The sequence below is a fragment of the Castor canadensis genome, chromosome 10 (assembly GCF_047511655.1).
Source record: "Castor canadensis chromosome 10, mCasCan1.hap1v2, whole genome shotgun sequence".
In the NCBI taxonomy this organism is placed as follows: Eukaryota; Metazoa; Chordata; class Mammalia; order Rodentia; family Castoridae; genus Castor; species Castor canadensis.
The window spans coordinates 83,292,212-83,308,060 of record NC_133395.1 but is presented as its reverse complement, the minus strand read 5'-3'; the positions used below and the strand labels follow the sequence as shown (position 1 = coordinate 83,308,060).

Below are 15,849 nucleotides of genomic sequence, written 5' to 3'. Positions count from 1 at the left end.
TTTTCTTTTTACTTGGGTCTTTATTTGGACTTTATGACCTTGATTTTGCCCAAATTTCTGTATCTTAAGTTTTGCACTCACCCTGTAACTGCAAATCACTGCTCCCCCCGCCAACAGACATGCTTTTTCAAATGATAATACCCACTGGCAAATGTGGGGATATAATGTTTACTTCTTTATTTAGCTGATAATAAGAGCCCTGTTCAAAGTTTTACTTGAAATTCATGAGGCAAATTACTATTAAATAAAACTTAGCCCAGGTGTTCTAAAAAATACACTACGTTAGAAGAGCAGTTCTCAAAGTGGGATCCAGGGATCCCTACCCATTCTTAGACAATGCAGGTCATCTTGGAGGGCAAACTATTTTCATAATAATACTAGGATGATACCAGCCTTTTCTTTTCTGTCACACATGTAAACACACACTGCATTTTCCTGAGGCTACATGGTATGGGATACCAACTGAATGCAAAGGACACAGGAGAATCTGGTTGCCTTCTATTAAGCTTGACACTAGAGATATTTGCAAAAATGTACAACAAACAACAAAACAAAAAGTAAAATAATGCAACTATTCTCACTAAACTTCTTTTCAAAAATATAGTTATCTGTTCATTAAAATGTTATTTATGTTACTATGTAAAGGTCTCTTACTGCTATTTAATAAATTATTTTTTAAAGTTCTGTTTGAATTTTTTTTAATAGGATAAGTAATAATAGCTTATAAACCACATAAACAAAAGCTCTTGAAGTATAAAGGGATCCTGAGATAAAGTCTGAGAAGTTCTACTCCAGGATACTAAACCCTCTGGAAATACATGACATTTTCCTAAATTACCAAGAAGCTTGTTAAATGGTTTCTGCTTAAATATAGTATCTGCTTAAGCAGATAAACTGAGCAGAAGAGAAGGCTGTAGAGGAGAAAAACACAAAGGCATTTCCTCTTTCCCATGGCTTTGATGGCAGAAATGAAAACTAAGACTTACTGTGAAGAAAAGTTCCATAACTCTGCTGTCCAGAAGAGTCTCCCGCCAGGTCTCTGTTGGCTTCAGCAGCACATTTTGTGAGGATTCAAACATAGCTATATAATGTCTGCCCAGTTATCTGGTGTCAAGGTCAACAACAATAACATTCTTACTTTGTCTAACATATAAGTATACCCTAAATATAACAGGAGCCATTCAGAAAGAATGTAATGGAAACAGTTTAAGCCTCTTCACATATGCTACATAATTCATTCATAAAGCTAAGGAATAAAAGGCATTAAGTGCTGAAAAAAAGGAATGCTACAGGAATGTAAGATAACAGTTTCATAGTATCTATATGTCATGCTGTAGGGACACAGAAACTTTGATCATCAGAGATCTTAATAATGGTAACAGAAGGAAACACAAACCTTGTAAAACAGACATTGAAAAATAAAGAAGAATCAATTCCTGTAAGTTTATCCCATCATGAGAGTCTCATATAGCCTACATGGAAAAATAGCAATTTTCCAGAAGAAATATATTCACTAGAAAAACAAAAAACAAAGCAAAACGAAACAAAAAATAACAGAAAACCATAAATAGTAACTATGCACTATGCTGGGAAAAAAAAAAAAAAAAACTCCCTCAGATCACAGTATCCAATATTAAGTTCAAAGAACTAACCAGCTGACGTAAAACTTTAAGGATGTTCATTTAAGATTCCCAAAGACAACCATGTACAGGGTAGGGTGTTCAGTGCTCAATATCAAGCATACTTTAAATGGAAAACTGTTTTGTTGTAAATAATAAAGTAACCACCATATATTTATATGTGATTATGAATGTAATTCACTCAAGGACACCATAGTAACTGAGGCTTTTAAAAAATGAGAAGACGCCTGGGGACAGATAGCAGTTCTGCCCTTTCATTGCTAATCAAACACCAGCTCAAATACCCCAATTAGGCCACATTTCTATCACTCAATGAGAAAATGCAACACAGTTATCTAAGACGAGTTTATAAAAATTAGGTAGAAATTCAAGTGCTACACTTTCTTTAAAGCAAAATCAATTATTGTTAGAGAGAAATTATTGTTCATGGAGAAAATTCAAGTCTAACAACGCTTTGGAAGGCATTTTTTAAAAAAGATGATTGCTTTTAAGAAGGCTAATATTTTGTTTCTGGAGAGTGAGGAGGGACAGTGAGAGGGAAGTCACTGCTTATTTATAAAGTTAGCCCCAACACATCCTGAAACTTGGTTAATTTGATTAACAAAAGTGAAACCCTAATCAGGTTCATTTCAACTTCACTTCTCTCTTTCTTTAACTGCCCCCTTGTGGAGGTGCACGGAAAGATTCAGAAACCACAAGCAAGGTAAACCTGAATTTACAAAAGAGGAAAAAAAAACCAGTTATCAGTAAGCAAGTTTACTTTCTTACCAGGTGACGAGTCACTCAATACAAAATAGTGACTAAATACCAGATCTTTTTCTATACTGAAAAATGATTATCTTTTATAGAAACAAACTTAAATACTTATGCATGAAGTTTATCCAACATCTAGAGTTTCTTTAAAAATAGTCTGGGGCTGGCAGAGTACAGAGGAAACAAGACCAAACTTCTAACTGTGGAAAATGGCGATTCTCTACTTTTGTATACCTTTGAAGGGAACTTTAGTGAATCAAATAAAGCATCTGAGAAAGGCAATCAATTCTTTGTACTCCATAAAAATAAAAAAACCATCCCATGCATTCTTTTCTAGTTTTATTTCCCCTTAATTCTCAATGTGTCATTTATCTAAAAGGTAATTTTCTGTTATTTAAACTATGGTAACAAAGCACATTTACTAATAGCTACACTGAGTACTGTGTTGAACAAAAAAGCAAATTATGACAATCTAGTCCCATTTCCTACAAACTTGCAATCTGACATTAAAATAGTACTAAATTGAGCTGGGCATGTTGGTTCAAGCCTGTACTCTCATCACTCAGGAGGCTGAAGAACAATCAGGAGTTCAAGGCCAGCCTGGGCTACATGGTGAGACCATGCACTGCACATGCGTGCACACACACACATACATATATATAATTACTAAATGACTTTAAGCAGAAAAATAATACTTTACATATTTATAAAAGGTATCATGACTTATTTTTAAGTTGGGTGGGACAGGAGACAGATAAATGGGTTCCGATCACCATAGTAAGATGGTCGGTCTCAAAGCAGACCTTCTGCTGGTTTAGCAGCCAGCAGATGCATGCTGCCTCAAGGCAAGAAAGCAGGTATGTAACTACAGAATCAAGCTAAACTCTCCAAGAGCTCAGGATAGTTCAAGCATGACAACCTAAACATCAGATTTAGGACCCCCTCCAGTCTTTTTGTTTAAACCCTGGCTTTGGTCTCTCCTGATCATAGTCTGTCTTACACACTCTGTGCTTGGTGCCCAATCTGCATGATCAAATTTCCTTAGAAAGCTGATGAATGGAATGTGAAGATCTGATTTCTTACATGTGGCCTACAACATAAGGAGCTGTGTGAGTTAACATCTGATACCTATCAGAAAATACTCTTCCCCATAATTATCTTAATATTTATGTAAGTTGTTTTCCAGCTGCAAATCTGGAAAGGGCTTTGATCTCTGACATGACGTTTGACCTCTATGAAGGCAGTATACCTATAATGTACCATGCAGAGGCTGCACTCACTTCAGTAAGGATTAATCAGCAATACTGTAGACTTCACCATCATCTTTCCGCCAGTCAATAAGGCAGTACCACTAACAGCGCCACTTTTCAAATAAAAATGCATAGTACAATTTTCACAACTCACAACCATGTAACTACAAATAATATCCAACTCTACCAAAGAACACTCAATTATCCCCAAACACAATGAAATGAAAATGTAAACATAAAAAGAACAGTAGAATAATGAATATGACCAACTTTTAACAACAATGCTATTCTGACAAGAAATACATGTTTTTATTACCAGATTGTACCACGTTGAATAGAAGACTATGTGGGTCTTACGTGAGAGAGACGTTCACTGTTGGTTGTGTAGTTTTGGCATGACCAGGAATGTTATTATGTACATAATATGTAGATTACTTTTCATTTTAAAACACTACTTAGGATCATGTCGCATAGGAAGAGTATTTTCTGAACCAAATCAATATACTCAAAATAATGTAAAGAACTAAGTAATTCAATTTTCCACTTTTGTATTCCCAAATATTTTTGTCTATATATATATGAAACCTCAAAAGTACCATTTTTATCCCAAGTAATTCCTCTTCTGATGTGGAATGGGAAGGAGCACTGGAATCTGAAAATACTCTTCCCCATAATTATCTTAATATTTATGTAAGCTCAAGCTTGCACTCAAGCCATGTACCCAGATCTTATTCAGAGGCAGCGTGCGTCCTGACCCTCCTCTCTATGCTTCCCACGCATCTGGGCTGATGATGCACCACCACACCCAGCTTATTTATGGGTTCAGATGGGGTCTCATGAACCTTTTGTCCAGGCTGGCCTTGAACCACAATCATCTCAGCCTCCCCAGTACCAAGGATTATAGGCGTGGGCCACCATGCCAGCTAATATTTCAACTCTTAAAAGAATATTTTAAAAATTTATTTAAAGGGCTGGTGCAGTGGCTCAAGTGGTACAGCACCTGCCTAGCAAGCGTGGAGCCCTAAGTTCAAGCCCAGTACCACCCCCAAAAAAAAAATAATAATAATTTTAAAGGTTAAATAAAGTAGGCCCCATGTAGTGGTACATGCCTGGTAATCCCAGCTACTCAGGAAGTGGAGGCAGGAGGTAGTTTGAGGGCAGCCTGGGCAAATTCAGTGAGACCCTATCTCAAAAACAAAATATGGGGGGCGGGGGGGGGTGACAAAACAAAATACAAATGGAAGGAAGGTTTGTGGCTCAAGTGGTAGAGTATCTGCCTAGATTACACTAGCTCTGTGGGGGTGGTCAGGGAGGGGCAGGATAAGCAAAGCAACAGTTTCATTAAAAAATAGTAACAATTTTAATAAAACAACAGTTTCCTTTTTTAAATTTTTGGCTTATATTCACTCCTTTAAATGTTATAATACCTAGATATTTTGCTTTGACTTTTTAAATCAAGTATGTCATCAATAAAGAGCAGTCTGCCAATGAACTGATGACTTATTAAGCAATCTTTTAGTGTACATTCTACACAGTACATGTCACAACAGATTGGCATTAACATCTATCATTCTACCAAAGTTAAAAAAAAATCCCAGTGTAACCCAAGAATTAGGCTTTGGCTTTATAAATAAAATAAAGTCTCTAAAATAAAGACTAAGTATGTGTACTTTGTATTTAGTACTCGAATAACTCATTTGTAACCAAAATGCTATAATTCCACCAATAATGCAGTCAGGTAGAGCTGTGTTCTTTCACAGAAGACCCCAAAGAAGTTGGTCAGCTGTGTCTCTCATTTACTTTCCAATGTGTCAGCAAGTGAAGGAAGCAGGAGTTACCAAACAATGGTTTTTCTGTCACTGTACCAACCACAAGCCCACTCATTCTTAGTCAGGGTTCCAGCAAGGGATCCAATGCTGAGGTGTTAAACCCCACCCGTCTTCTAGGCTCAACGCCTTCTTAATCCCTTGTAAAACCAGTTACAGCTACATGTAAAGTCTGTAGCATAGAACAGCAAAGAATTAACTCTACATTCCCTGCCCCTTCTCCACCAAGATCCTTTCTAGCTCTGAAACTTCCCAATTAGGAAAGCTCACCAACTTCTGAGAAATCAAAGGCAAGTACATGCACCACCTGCCCCATTCTATAACTGCACAACCACAGGCAAACACACACCAGGCCAAGAGCCAGAAAGACAAGCTTACTCGCACCCTGCTGACTGTCACTGGATAATCCTACTAAGTCTTCTGTCTTAAGTTCTTGAACAACAGATAGTATTATCAGTGAGTACACACATCTGAACTCTAAGGGGGAAATACATGAGTCCTTAAAAGTATGCAAAGATGTGCTTGTTCATTTACTAACACCTTAGTTGGAGGATAATTTTGTGCTGGTGACAAGATAGCAAAAAAAAAAAAAAAAAAATTAAATGAGTTATATAAGACCTACACTTTATCCTTGAGCAAATAAGAAAAGTCTGAAATTTTCCAATGCCTATTCTTACTAGTATTTTATAATCTAGGAAGAGCTCAGAGCAACAATGAACATTTTATAAAAGCAGTAACTATTTTAATCTTTCCTTTCATACTCTCTTTTTATCCTACCTCATCAGTAAAAGCTTCGGGAGTGAGAGAAAGCCCCTTTTTTCTTCTTAAATATTTATTCCTTTTCATTAGTCTTCTAAAAACAAAAACTGTAAATTGTCTTGCTGGCACAGCAATCTTATAGGTAGCACATGGTCCCAGCAACCAAAAGTCTTTTAAATAGAGGGTAACTGCCTCACCCAAATGCTTCCCCAAGGATTGCCTCCAAATACTGAGGATAGCTGGACTGGCAATCTTAATTTTGGTGAAAACTTCTGTATTACATTATTATTATACAATCCAGTTAACTAAGCCTAAGAGAGTAAGTTAAAAAAAAAAAAAAAGTCAGATCCACAAAAATAGAATGCCAATAAAAGGCAATGCAATCAAACTAAAAAAAGAAAGTATTACTGAAGCCAACATACCACATATACCTGCCAAATATTCCTATTACAAAATGACACTGTCATTTTTAACTGGCATTGCCAAAACCCATAAGCATTTACAGACACCAGGTGAACTACGAGCTGAACTATATCAGCAGCACAAGCACACATTCAAGAACTGAGCTAACAGTTCTGAACTGGCTTCCTTCAATAATTATTTGTCAATCGTCTACATTAGGTGCTAAAAATATCACGAGCAAAACCACGGCCAATACTTTCATGGAGCTTCAAAAAAGGTTAGCAGACATTTCTTAAATAAGCTAATAAGTGAAAAATAACAACTGAGAAGCCAAATGAGGGGGAAAAAATAAATCCCACGACAGGCATAAGGGAAGCCATAGCCAAATAAACCTGACATGGTCTAGGGTACACAGCTGAAGTACAACTAGGGCAAGAGTGGGACAGAGAATTATCATGGGCAAGGTGAGGGGCAGAAACCTGGCCAGCGAGAGCAGCAAAGACCATCCAGGACCTCAGCACCCATTCTAAAAAAGGAGAATGGTATGACAAAGGATCGCAGGGCTGGGGAACTTCTGTTGGACAACAGTGCTCTAACAGAATGAGAAGCAGGTGGGTTTTGTCTCGATGATCCCTTTCAAGAGTCAGGGGTACAACAGCCAGTCATTAGGATGGGGGGTGATTTTAACATCAACCAAACCCCAGGAGTATGGACTTTGTACTACCCAGGCCTCAGTGGGTTGATACTTCATAAATTAGCTCTCCAAAGAAGAAATATAAGAATCATTTAAAGACATGAAAAGTAGAAGGGGCACTTCTTGGGAAGAGAAGGAGGACAGTGAGAGGATGGAAGGCGGGATAACTGACTATGCGAGAAAACTGAAAGTTCTCCCCAAATACCCTTTCTTCTCAAATCAGAAATTTTTCTTACTGATTCTTTTTGAATACCTTCCTTGTAACATGGAAATACCCCTGGAGAGAATGATGCATACTTGACTTCAAATACTTATTAATGATTTTATACATACTTTCTTTTTGCTGCTGTTTGTCTGTTGGTAGACAGGATCTCACTATGTAGCCCAGGTTGGCCTCAAACTCTTAGTACTTCTGCCTTAGCCTCCTGTACACTAGGATCACAGTAATGTACCACCATGCTCGGCTCTACTTTCTTTTTAAAGGGTATGGTACCAGGTATTAACAGAGAGACAGTAACTGGGAGAAAAGACCGATTATACAAAGACAGGATTAAAGAAGATACTTCACAATAACTTTTGTTTTTGCTACACTGGGGTTTAAACTCAGAGCCTTGAGTGTCTGAGGCAGGTGCTCTACCACTTGAGCAATGCCCTGAGCTCCACAATAACTTTTCACATGTGTACATAAAATTTCCATTTGATGCTGATTTCTATACTGCTCTTCCAATTTTGAACACAGCTTTTGACAAAGCTGACTCAATTGGCATTTAACAGCATAAAAACTTGTGTCACTCAGGTATGCAACCCCTCTAACACATGGCTTCCTGTCTTCCTCATGACCTCACCTGAGGCTGAGTTATCTAAACATCTACAGTACCACATTTTCTTTCCTAAATCCTGGCTTCTCTCCTTGGGCAATAAATAGATACCTCTCTTTAATACTTAAAAGTATAAAAGAATTAACCTTCCCTTGGCCTAAACTCCCAATCCCCTGACTATCACAATGTATGCTCCATCAATTTTACTCCATCAATTACCAAGTCATCACAATCACTGAGGTATAGTTTTCACCCTGTCCCTCACATACGGAGATCTCCATAAAACCAACTACACCTGACATCAGACATAGACTGAAACCAATCTTCAGATGATGTCAATTTGTGCTGGCGGAGTGCTCAAGTGGTAGAGTGCCTACCTAGATGATATCAAGTACCTTTATTCTTTGATACTCCCATTTATCTTTACTTGGTTCTCCCCTCCCTTAAATGGGCTTCTCAATCTCTTTTGCTTCTTCCTGCTTTTTAGCTACTGTTGCGCGATAGGGTCCTGACACTATCCCTTTTGCTTCTGTGGGTGATTGATTCCTCTACATTAATGTTGATGGCCACCATCAAAGGAATGACTCCATAACCCTTCATCTTCATCCCTATCTCCCTTGATGATATAATTGTACTGACAGGGGCGGATGTTTTGTAAAGCTGCATGATGACTGAACCTTAGCATGTATCTATTTTAAAGGCTTCGCTGTGACATAATTTGCATACTGCACAATTTACCACTGAGTGTACAACTCAATGGTTTTACTACATTCACAGTTACACCATCATGACCATTATCTAATTTTAGAACAATTCTACCACCCCAGAAAGAAGCTCCGTAGGTTCTACAGTCCTCTACAATGTCCTCCCAACTGCTACCGCTCCAGGAAACCACTAATCTTTCTGTCTCTGATTTGCTTATTCTGAACATTTCATATAAATGTAATTGTGTAATATGGAGCCGTTTATGAATGACTTTTTTAATAATGTACTCTTTCTCATTACAATATTTTCAGATTAGCCATGTTATAGCAGTTATCAGTACTTCCTTTATTCCTTTAACTTGACAAATAATATTCTGCTATAGGGGTATGTCATTTTATTTGTCCATTTCTCTCTCTTTTGGTGGGACTGGGGCTTGAACTCAGAGTGTCACGCTTGCAAAGCAGGTGCTCTACCACTTGAGTCACACCTCCAGCCCTTATTTAGCCATTTCTCAGTTGATGGACATTTGGGCTGTTTCTACGTCTGGCCTATTATAAATAATACTGCTGTAACCACTCATGTGTAAGTGCTTGTGTGGATGGCTATTGCCATTTTAACCACTAACTCCTTGTGACTGTAGTATGTTCAGCAGTATCCCACCAAGTTGCCAGCAGCACTCCTTTAGCTGTGGTAACAAAACATGTCTCCAGACACTGCCAAATGTCCCAACTGAAAACCACCACAAAACAAGCTACTAAATAAAGGCACCAGCCAGGCATCAGTGGCTGCACATCTGTAATCCTAGCCACTCAGGAGACAGAGATCAGGAGGATTGTGGTTTGAAGCCAGTCCGGACAAATAGTTCATGAGACTCTATCTCAAAAAAAAAAAAAAAAAAAACCATCACAAAAAGGGCTGGTGGAGTGGCTCAAGGTGTAGGACCTGAGTTCAAACCTCAGTACTGCAAAATAAAGACAACAGACAGACAGAGAGATATAGATAAAAATAACAGATAGATCAGATAAAAATAAAAGCACTAACGTCCTTAGATAGTGAAAAATACATAAATGTTTAATTCCTGCAATCTTTCGTCAATACCTCTCTCTACAATCTGCTCCACTGCCAAGTTGCATTCAACTTGTTTTCCTAATGACACTGTGCAGTCATAGTTTATATACTATCTCTCTATAGGAAATTTCCAATATCTGTAGCAGCTAACGCCTCAAAATTTCCTTCTACATAGTTTAATACACAGTGACCACCTTCAGTCATAACCTTTGACTGACCAACAAATATTTATTCAACACCTAGTGAATATAAAGGTGCATTGTATTGCTGAAGCTTAATGGAGATTTAGGTTCCATGTGGGGAATACACTGAAGATAAAATTTAATGGTGTATCAAACCACTAATGAAGGCTGTGATTGTAAGTTATATGAAAACTCCTGAAGTGATGAGACTCATGTCCTTCTCAATGAGAGAAAAGTATTTAAAAGCAAATTTGAACAAATGTCATGTCATAAATTTTTATTTCCATGAACTTTTGCCTGGGACCAAGTACTTCAGAAGACCATTTCATTCTAAGATGTGTTGACTGTAAGTCTATACTGAACACTAAAAATGACAATAATCAGATAGTCTATAATCCCAGCTACTCAGGAGGCAGAGACAGGAGAATCATGGTTCAAAGCCATCCCAAGCAAATACTTAGTGAGATCCTAGCACAAAAATAAGCCAGGTTGGACACAGTAGCTCATTCCTGTAATCCCAGCTATTCAGGAGGCAACATCAGGAGGATCTCAGTTTGAGGCCAGCCCAGATACACAGTTAGCAAGATCCCATCTTAAAAATCTGGGCATACATATCTGAGATCCTAACTAAGCCAAAGGCTGCAGGTAAGAGGATTATGGTCTGAGGCTGGCCCTGAGCAAAATCTCAATATCCTATCTAAAAAAATGACTAAAGCAAAATAGGAAAAGCAGTATGGCTCAAGTGTTAAGAGTGCCTGACTTGCAAGCACGAGGCCCTGAGTTCAAACTCCACTACTGACAAAAAATGAGATAAAAAAATACAAAAGAACCTCACAAGCTACACATGCTGGCACACACCTGTGGCCCCAACTACCTGGGAGGTGGAGGAAGGAGAATACTGGTTCAAGGTCAGCCCAGCCCAAGTTAGTGGGAGGCCCTAATACACACACACACACATATGTATATATGTATCTGCTAAGGTACACAGGAAATCTTATAACTCATTAATTTAAAAAGACAACCCAACTGAAAACTCATGCTTCTCCAAAGATGGCTAATACCCACACAATTGGAATTAAAAGTACACTGAGAAACCAGTTCCTACAAACACGTAAAGCTACAAAGTACTCAGCAGGATGTAGAGAAACTAGAACCCTCCTACAATGCTGTCGGCCATGTACAATGGTATCTCCACTTTCGAAAACAACCCGGCCATTCTTCAAAAAGGGAAACATAGAATTATCGTATGACCCAATAATTCTACTTCTTGGTATAATCACAAGAAATGAAAACAGAAATCCAAATAAAAATTACACATGAATGTTCACGACAGCACTATTTTTTTTTCAAGACAGACCCAGGCTGGCCTCAAACTCTGGGGCTCATGTGATCCTCCCACCTCAGCCGGCTGAATAGTTAGAACTACAGGCATGCACCACCACACATGGAAGCAACATTTGTCTTTTTCTTTTCCTTTTTTTTTTTGCAGTACTTGGGTTTGAACTCAGGGTTCTCACTTGCTAGGCAAGCCATGCCTTTAGCCCTTTTTGCTGTGGTTATTTTAGAGATAGAGTCTCACTTTTTGTCCAGGCCAGTCTGGACCACAATCCTCCTATTTTAAGCACCCTCTTTATTGGAATGATGCAAGTACACACTACCACACCCAACATTTTTTTCAGTTGAGATGGGGTCTTGCAAACTTTCTTACCCAGGCTGGCCTAGAATCACAATCTTCCTGATCTCAGCTTCCCAAATAGCTAGGATTACAGGTGTGAGTCACCAGATAATCTCTTTTTTTACTTTAAATGTGTGCTTAAGTATATACATATATGCATATGCATACAGAGAGTGAGAAAGGAACAGAACAAATGGACCCAAATATCAGTAATAGGTGAAATCGTGATACAGAGCATATAGGAGTTCTCTGAACTATTCTTTATGCTTGATATTACATCAAAATAAAAAAGTATGAAAGCAGATTTTAACAAATTGTAAGTGGAGAATTATATAATTTAACACAGCCCCACTTAGCATGAAATCATTCTAAATGACCAAATATATTTGACACAAAATATGTTAAGTTTTATTAAGACCTAGTTGCTATTCAACTTGACTCATTTTAATTAAGCTAAGTTTGAATATTAGACAAAGCTACATAATTTTTCAATTCTTTCCCTATTGATTGGTAGAGATCCAGGGAATTGCTAAAATTAGAAATTAGTCACAACTGGGTTCCTTGAAACTGATTCCCCTAATTAGTCCTAAAACTGTACCTTAGTTCAATGCCATTGCCAAGTTCTTTCTCTTACACTTAAAGCTAATCCACTCAAAGGAAAGAACACTTAGCCATAGCTCAGTTTGCCAATAACTAGTACTATACAACAGTTTATGGTAATTTAAGCACTCACTTATAAGCCATGAAGTAGAACAATATGCTCAAGAGCCAGTCACAGTAGTGGATGCCTGCAATCTCAACATTTAGGAGGCTGAGGCAAGAGAATCAAGAGTTCAAGGCCAGCCTGGGCTACACAGCAAGTCTGAGGCCAGTCTGAACAATATAGCAAGACCCTGTCTCAAAAAAAAAAGAAAATAGAAGAACATCTTCAACATCAAGACATACTTTCTATAAACAAAGAATTACTTCCTTTGGCAATACTACAATAATGCTTATCATTCTCAGATGACAAGTTTGTCCAAAGCTTTACCTAGGGATTTTATAGAACGTTTTTTGTGTGTGTATCTTTCAGATAAACTTTATTTCTAAACTCCCAGAGAACAGTTTCCCTTTTCAAAACAACTACATTCTTCTCTAAATCGGACACTTTAAAATTAGCTACAAAATATGCAGCATAATTTCATTGATATTTTTCCCTTTATATAATTAATGTTTTGATAACTCCAAATAGCCTGATATTTTTTAAACCTGTCCCATAGTTCAAGACCTTTTTTTTTCTGCTTTTTAAACTAAAAAAATTGGAGCAAGGAGTTGAATCCAATCTCCTTCCACAGCAAGATCCTGTTACAGTGGCCCCTAAACCTACAGTCATGGACCCTTGTGAATAATGTCTACCTTTGCCATCCTTTAAATAACTGTAACAAAATCTGGAGCAAAAATAAAATTGCCATACTCAAATGGAAAAAAAATTTTTTTTTTATTTTTTTTTGAAAAAGCAAAGCACAAAAAATATGTTCCTCTAGCTTCTTTTGGGCAGCACTGGGGTTTGAACTCAGGGCTTCCTGCTTGCTAGTCAGGCACTCTACCACTTGAGCCACACTCCCAACCCTATGACTCTAGCAACCCAAAACAATTAAATTAATATATTGAAAGTATAAAATTGATTATTAGGAGACAGGGGAATAAAAAATAGACTTTGCCCCATGAAGCAGCAACTTGCTGTGACTGCCCTTGGGAGAGAACACTGAAGAATTCATGGCTAATAAGAGTCAGCCTCACTTCACCCCATACCACCTGCCTTTCATACTTCATTTTCTACTACATAAATATAGTAACTTGAAAACAGAAGTGATGACCCATGATACCCCTTTAAGCCCTACAGTTTTACTAGTCATAATTAAACTTCTATGTATATGAATATAATGGGGCTCTTGTCTCTGTAGGAAAAATGAATCTCATCCTAAATCTCTGATAGGACTGTTTCTTACTTCATTGTGATTAGCCCTGTTCTCCTAAATAAACACCCTCAGAATTTCAAGAAAGGGCTGATTGAAGACATCTAGGACAGGTTACATTAAATGTTCTATATCATACAGCAGTGAGGTAGATCAAGAAGGAAGAGCGTAACAAAGATAGCCAACTGTATAATGCAATGAACTTCTTTATTTAAGGATGCTACAAACGGCTCCAAAGACAGCTAACTCTCAGTGTTTTAAATGCATCCTTTCATTTAACCCACACGATGCTCTGTATCCTAATCATACATTTGGATTAAGATTCCAAAAGATTCAGAAATTTGCCCGAGGTCAGCTGAGGCTTGAACCCAGATCTGCCTGACTTAACTACACCACTACACATTACTGTTCAATCCATCACTAGGCAGATGTTCTAGGATAATAAATCATAAACTCTAAGGAACTGCTTTCAAAAACACAAAAGTCTCTAATTTAGAAACAAACTGATTTTTTAAAACCAAATACACATTTAAGCTTATTTTATATTACCAATAATTTCCTAAAAATGAAGTTTTCATCTTTTTATATTAGTAAAGACCTCTGAAGAAAAAACATTTTAATAATTTACTGTCTATACATGAATATCTACAAAGACTAAACTACAGAGCATTCCAAACTAGCCTTTGGGAAAATTAGTCAAAAAAATCCTATGTAACTACACATCCAAGGAGAAAACAGTCCTGTTGCTTAGTAAATTTGCATTTTTCTTCCCAAAGAACACTGCTTTTCTTAATTTAGCAATACCCTGTTAGTCACCAAATGTTTTCACGTATTGAGCCCTCTTCTACAAAGTAGTAAGTAGTAAGTAGTACTGTTCTGTAGCATTATAAAATCCAAAAAACTTAATTCTTTCAACAATATGCTTTACAAAACTTGCATATTTAAGTGACTTTGAGTCATAATTAAGTCATCTATGAAAATCACCACAAAGAACTATTCAATTATTAAAAGGATATAATTTGGAGGAAGAAAGTTCCAGCTCAAGACTTGATTGGCAAGTGAAAGGTAACGCTGAAACACTGAAGACATCTGTGCATTGAGGTTCTCCCGCCTGCTGAACTCCTGCAGAACTTCAACGGTCAACATGAAGATCTGGCGAAGGTCTTCTTCCTGCGGCCAAGAAAGCATTTTTGTACTGGCACTCAATTCAAAATGCATTCCTAAAAATTTTAGAACCATAAAGCAAAACAAACAAGAACCTTAGGACTTCCACTAGAAAACACTATTTCCTTAAAAGCATTTTCCATCTTGAGGTCTCAGAATTTACCACAGTGTGGCTTCAAGTAACACCATTTACTATAATATAAATACTGCTCTATAGAGAAGAGAGCACTGTATAACTACTGTGGAGCTGGGGCAGTCAGTTGCTATACTGCAGAGCCCTAGGATTTAAGCCAATGCCTTCACATAACTTAACTCCAGAGCCAAACAATACATAGAGAAACAAAGAGTCCACACCATCTGCAATAACATTTTAAAGACCTCTTGGCATTTTTCCAGTCCTATTTTTAAAGGCAGCAGAATCTTATCAATTGAAATAGTCATATCTAAATACAATAAGAAAATAATTAAGGAATCTGTATAACAATATTCTCTTTTTGTTCTGTTTAAAGATAAAAATTAAACAAGTAATTTTAAATTGTCAACCACATTTGCCAAACCTACCACTTTACTATATCACAAATCCTCAGGTATAAGCTATCACTCCACTACCTACGATAAATGTTTTCATTTATTAGGAACAGATTGAGTAAAAAGTGGGTAGTTTAATAATTAAAATAAAAGAACGAAAGTACCGATACCTGGAAAACTCTTTTGCAGTTACCATGGAATTCCATACTCAGTCCAATGTTGCTAGTTTTACTTGAACTTGAGAATTCACTCAACAGTGCAGTTAGAATAGAACAGGCCAGCGTTTGCTGTATTTAGTAAGAGATAATTGTGAGGCATTGTTTTTCAAGGGTTTGTTTTAACACAATATTTTTTCAAATTTAATAAAACATTTTTAATCTATCTTTTTTCCTTTTTTTTTTTTGAGGGGTAGGACTGTGGTTTAAAATCA

The 15,849-nt window shown here is 37.2% G+C and overlaps 1 protein-coding gene across 6 annotated transcripts in view; it reads right to left on the bottom strand.

Annotated features, from left to right (window-relative positions):
• Positions 1-15,849, bottom strand: part of Xpo4 (exportin 4) — a 94,295-nt gene that overhangs the window by 38,294 nt on the left and 40,152 nt on the right. For all 6 annotated transcript variants that reach the window (XM_020167661.2, XM_020167662.2, XM_074043711.1 and 3 more), the window contains 3 exons: positions 15,590-15,706; positions 14,744-14,897; positions 987-1,099 (listed from right to left, as the gene is read on the bottom strand). In XM_020167661.2, coding sequence (XP_020023250.1) covers positions 987-1,099; positions 14,744-14,897; positions 15,590-15,706 — 384 coding nt within the window. The remainder of the gene's footprint in view (positions 1-986; positions 1,100-14,743; positions 14,898-15,589; positions 15,707-15,849) is intronic.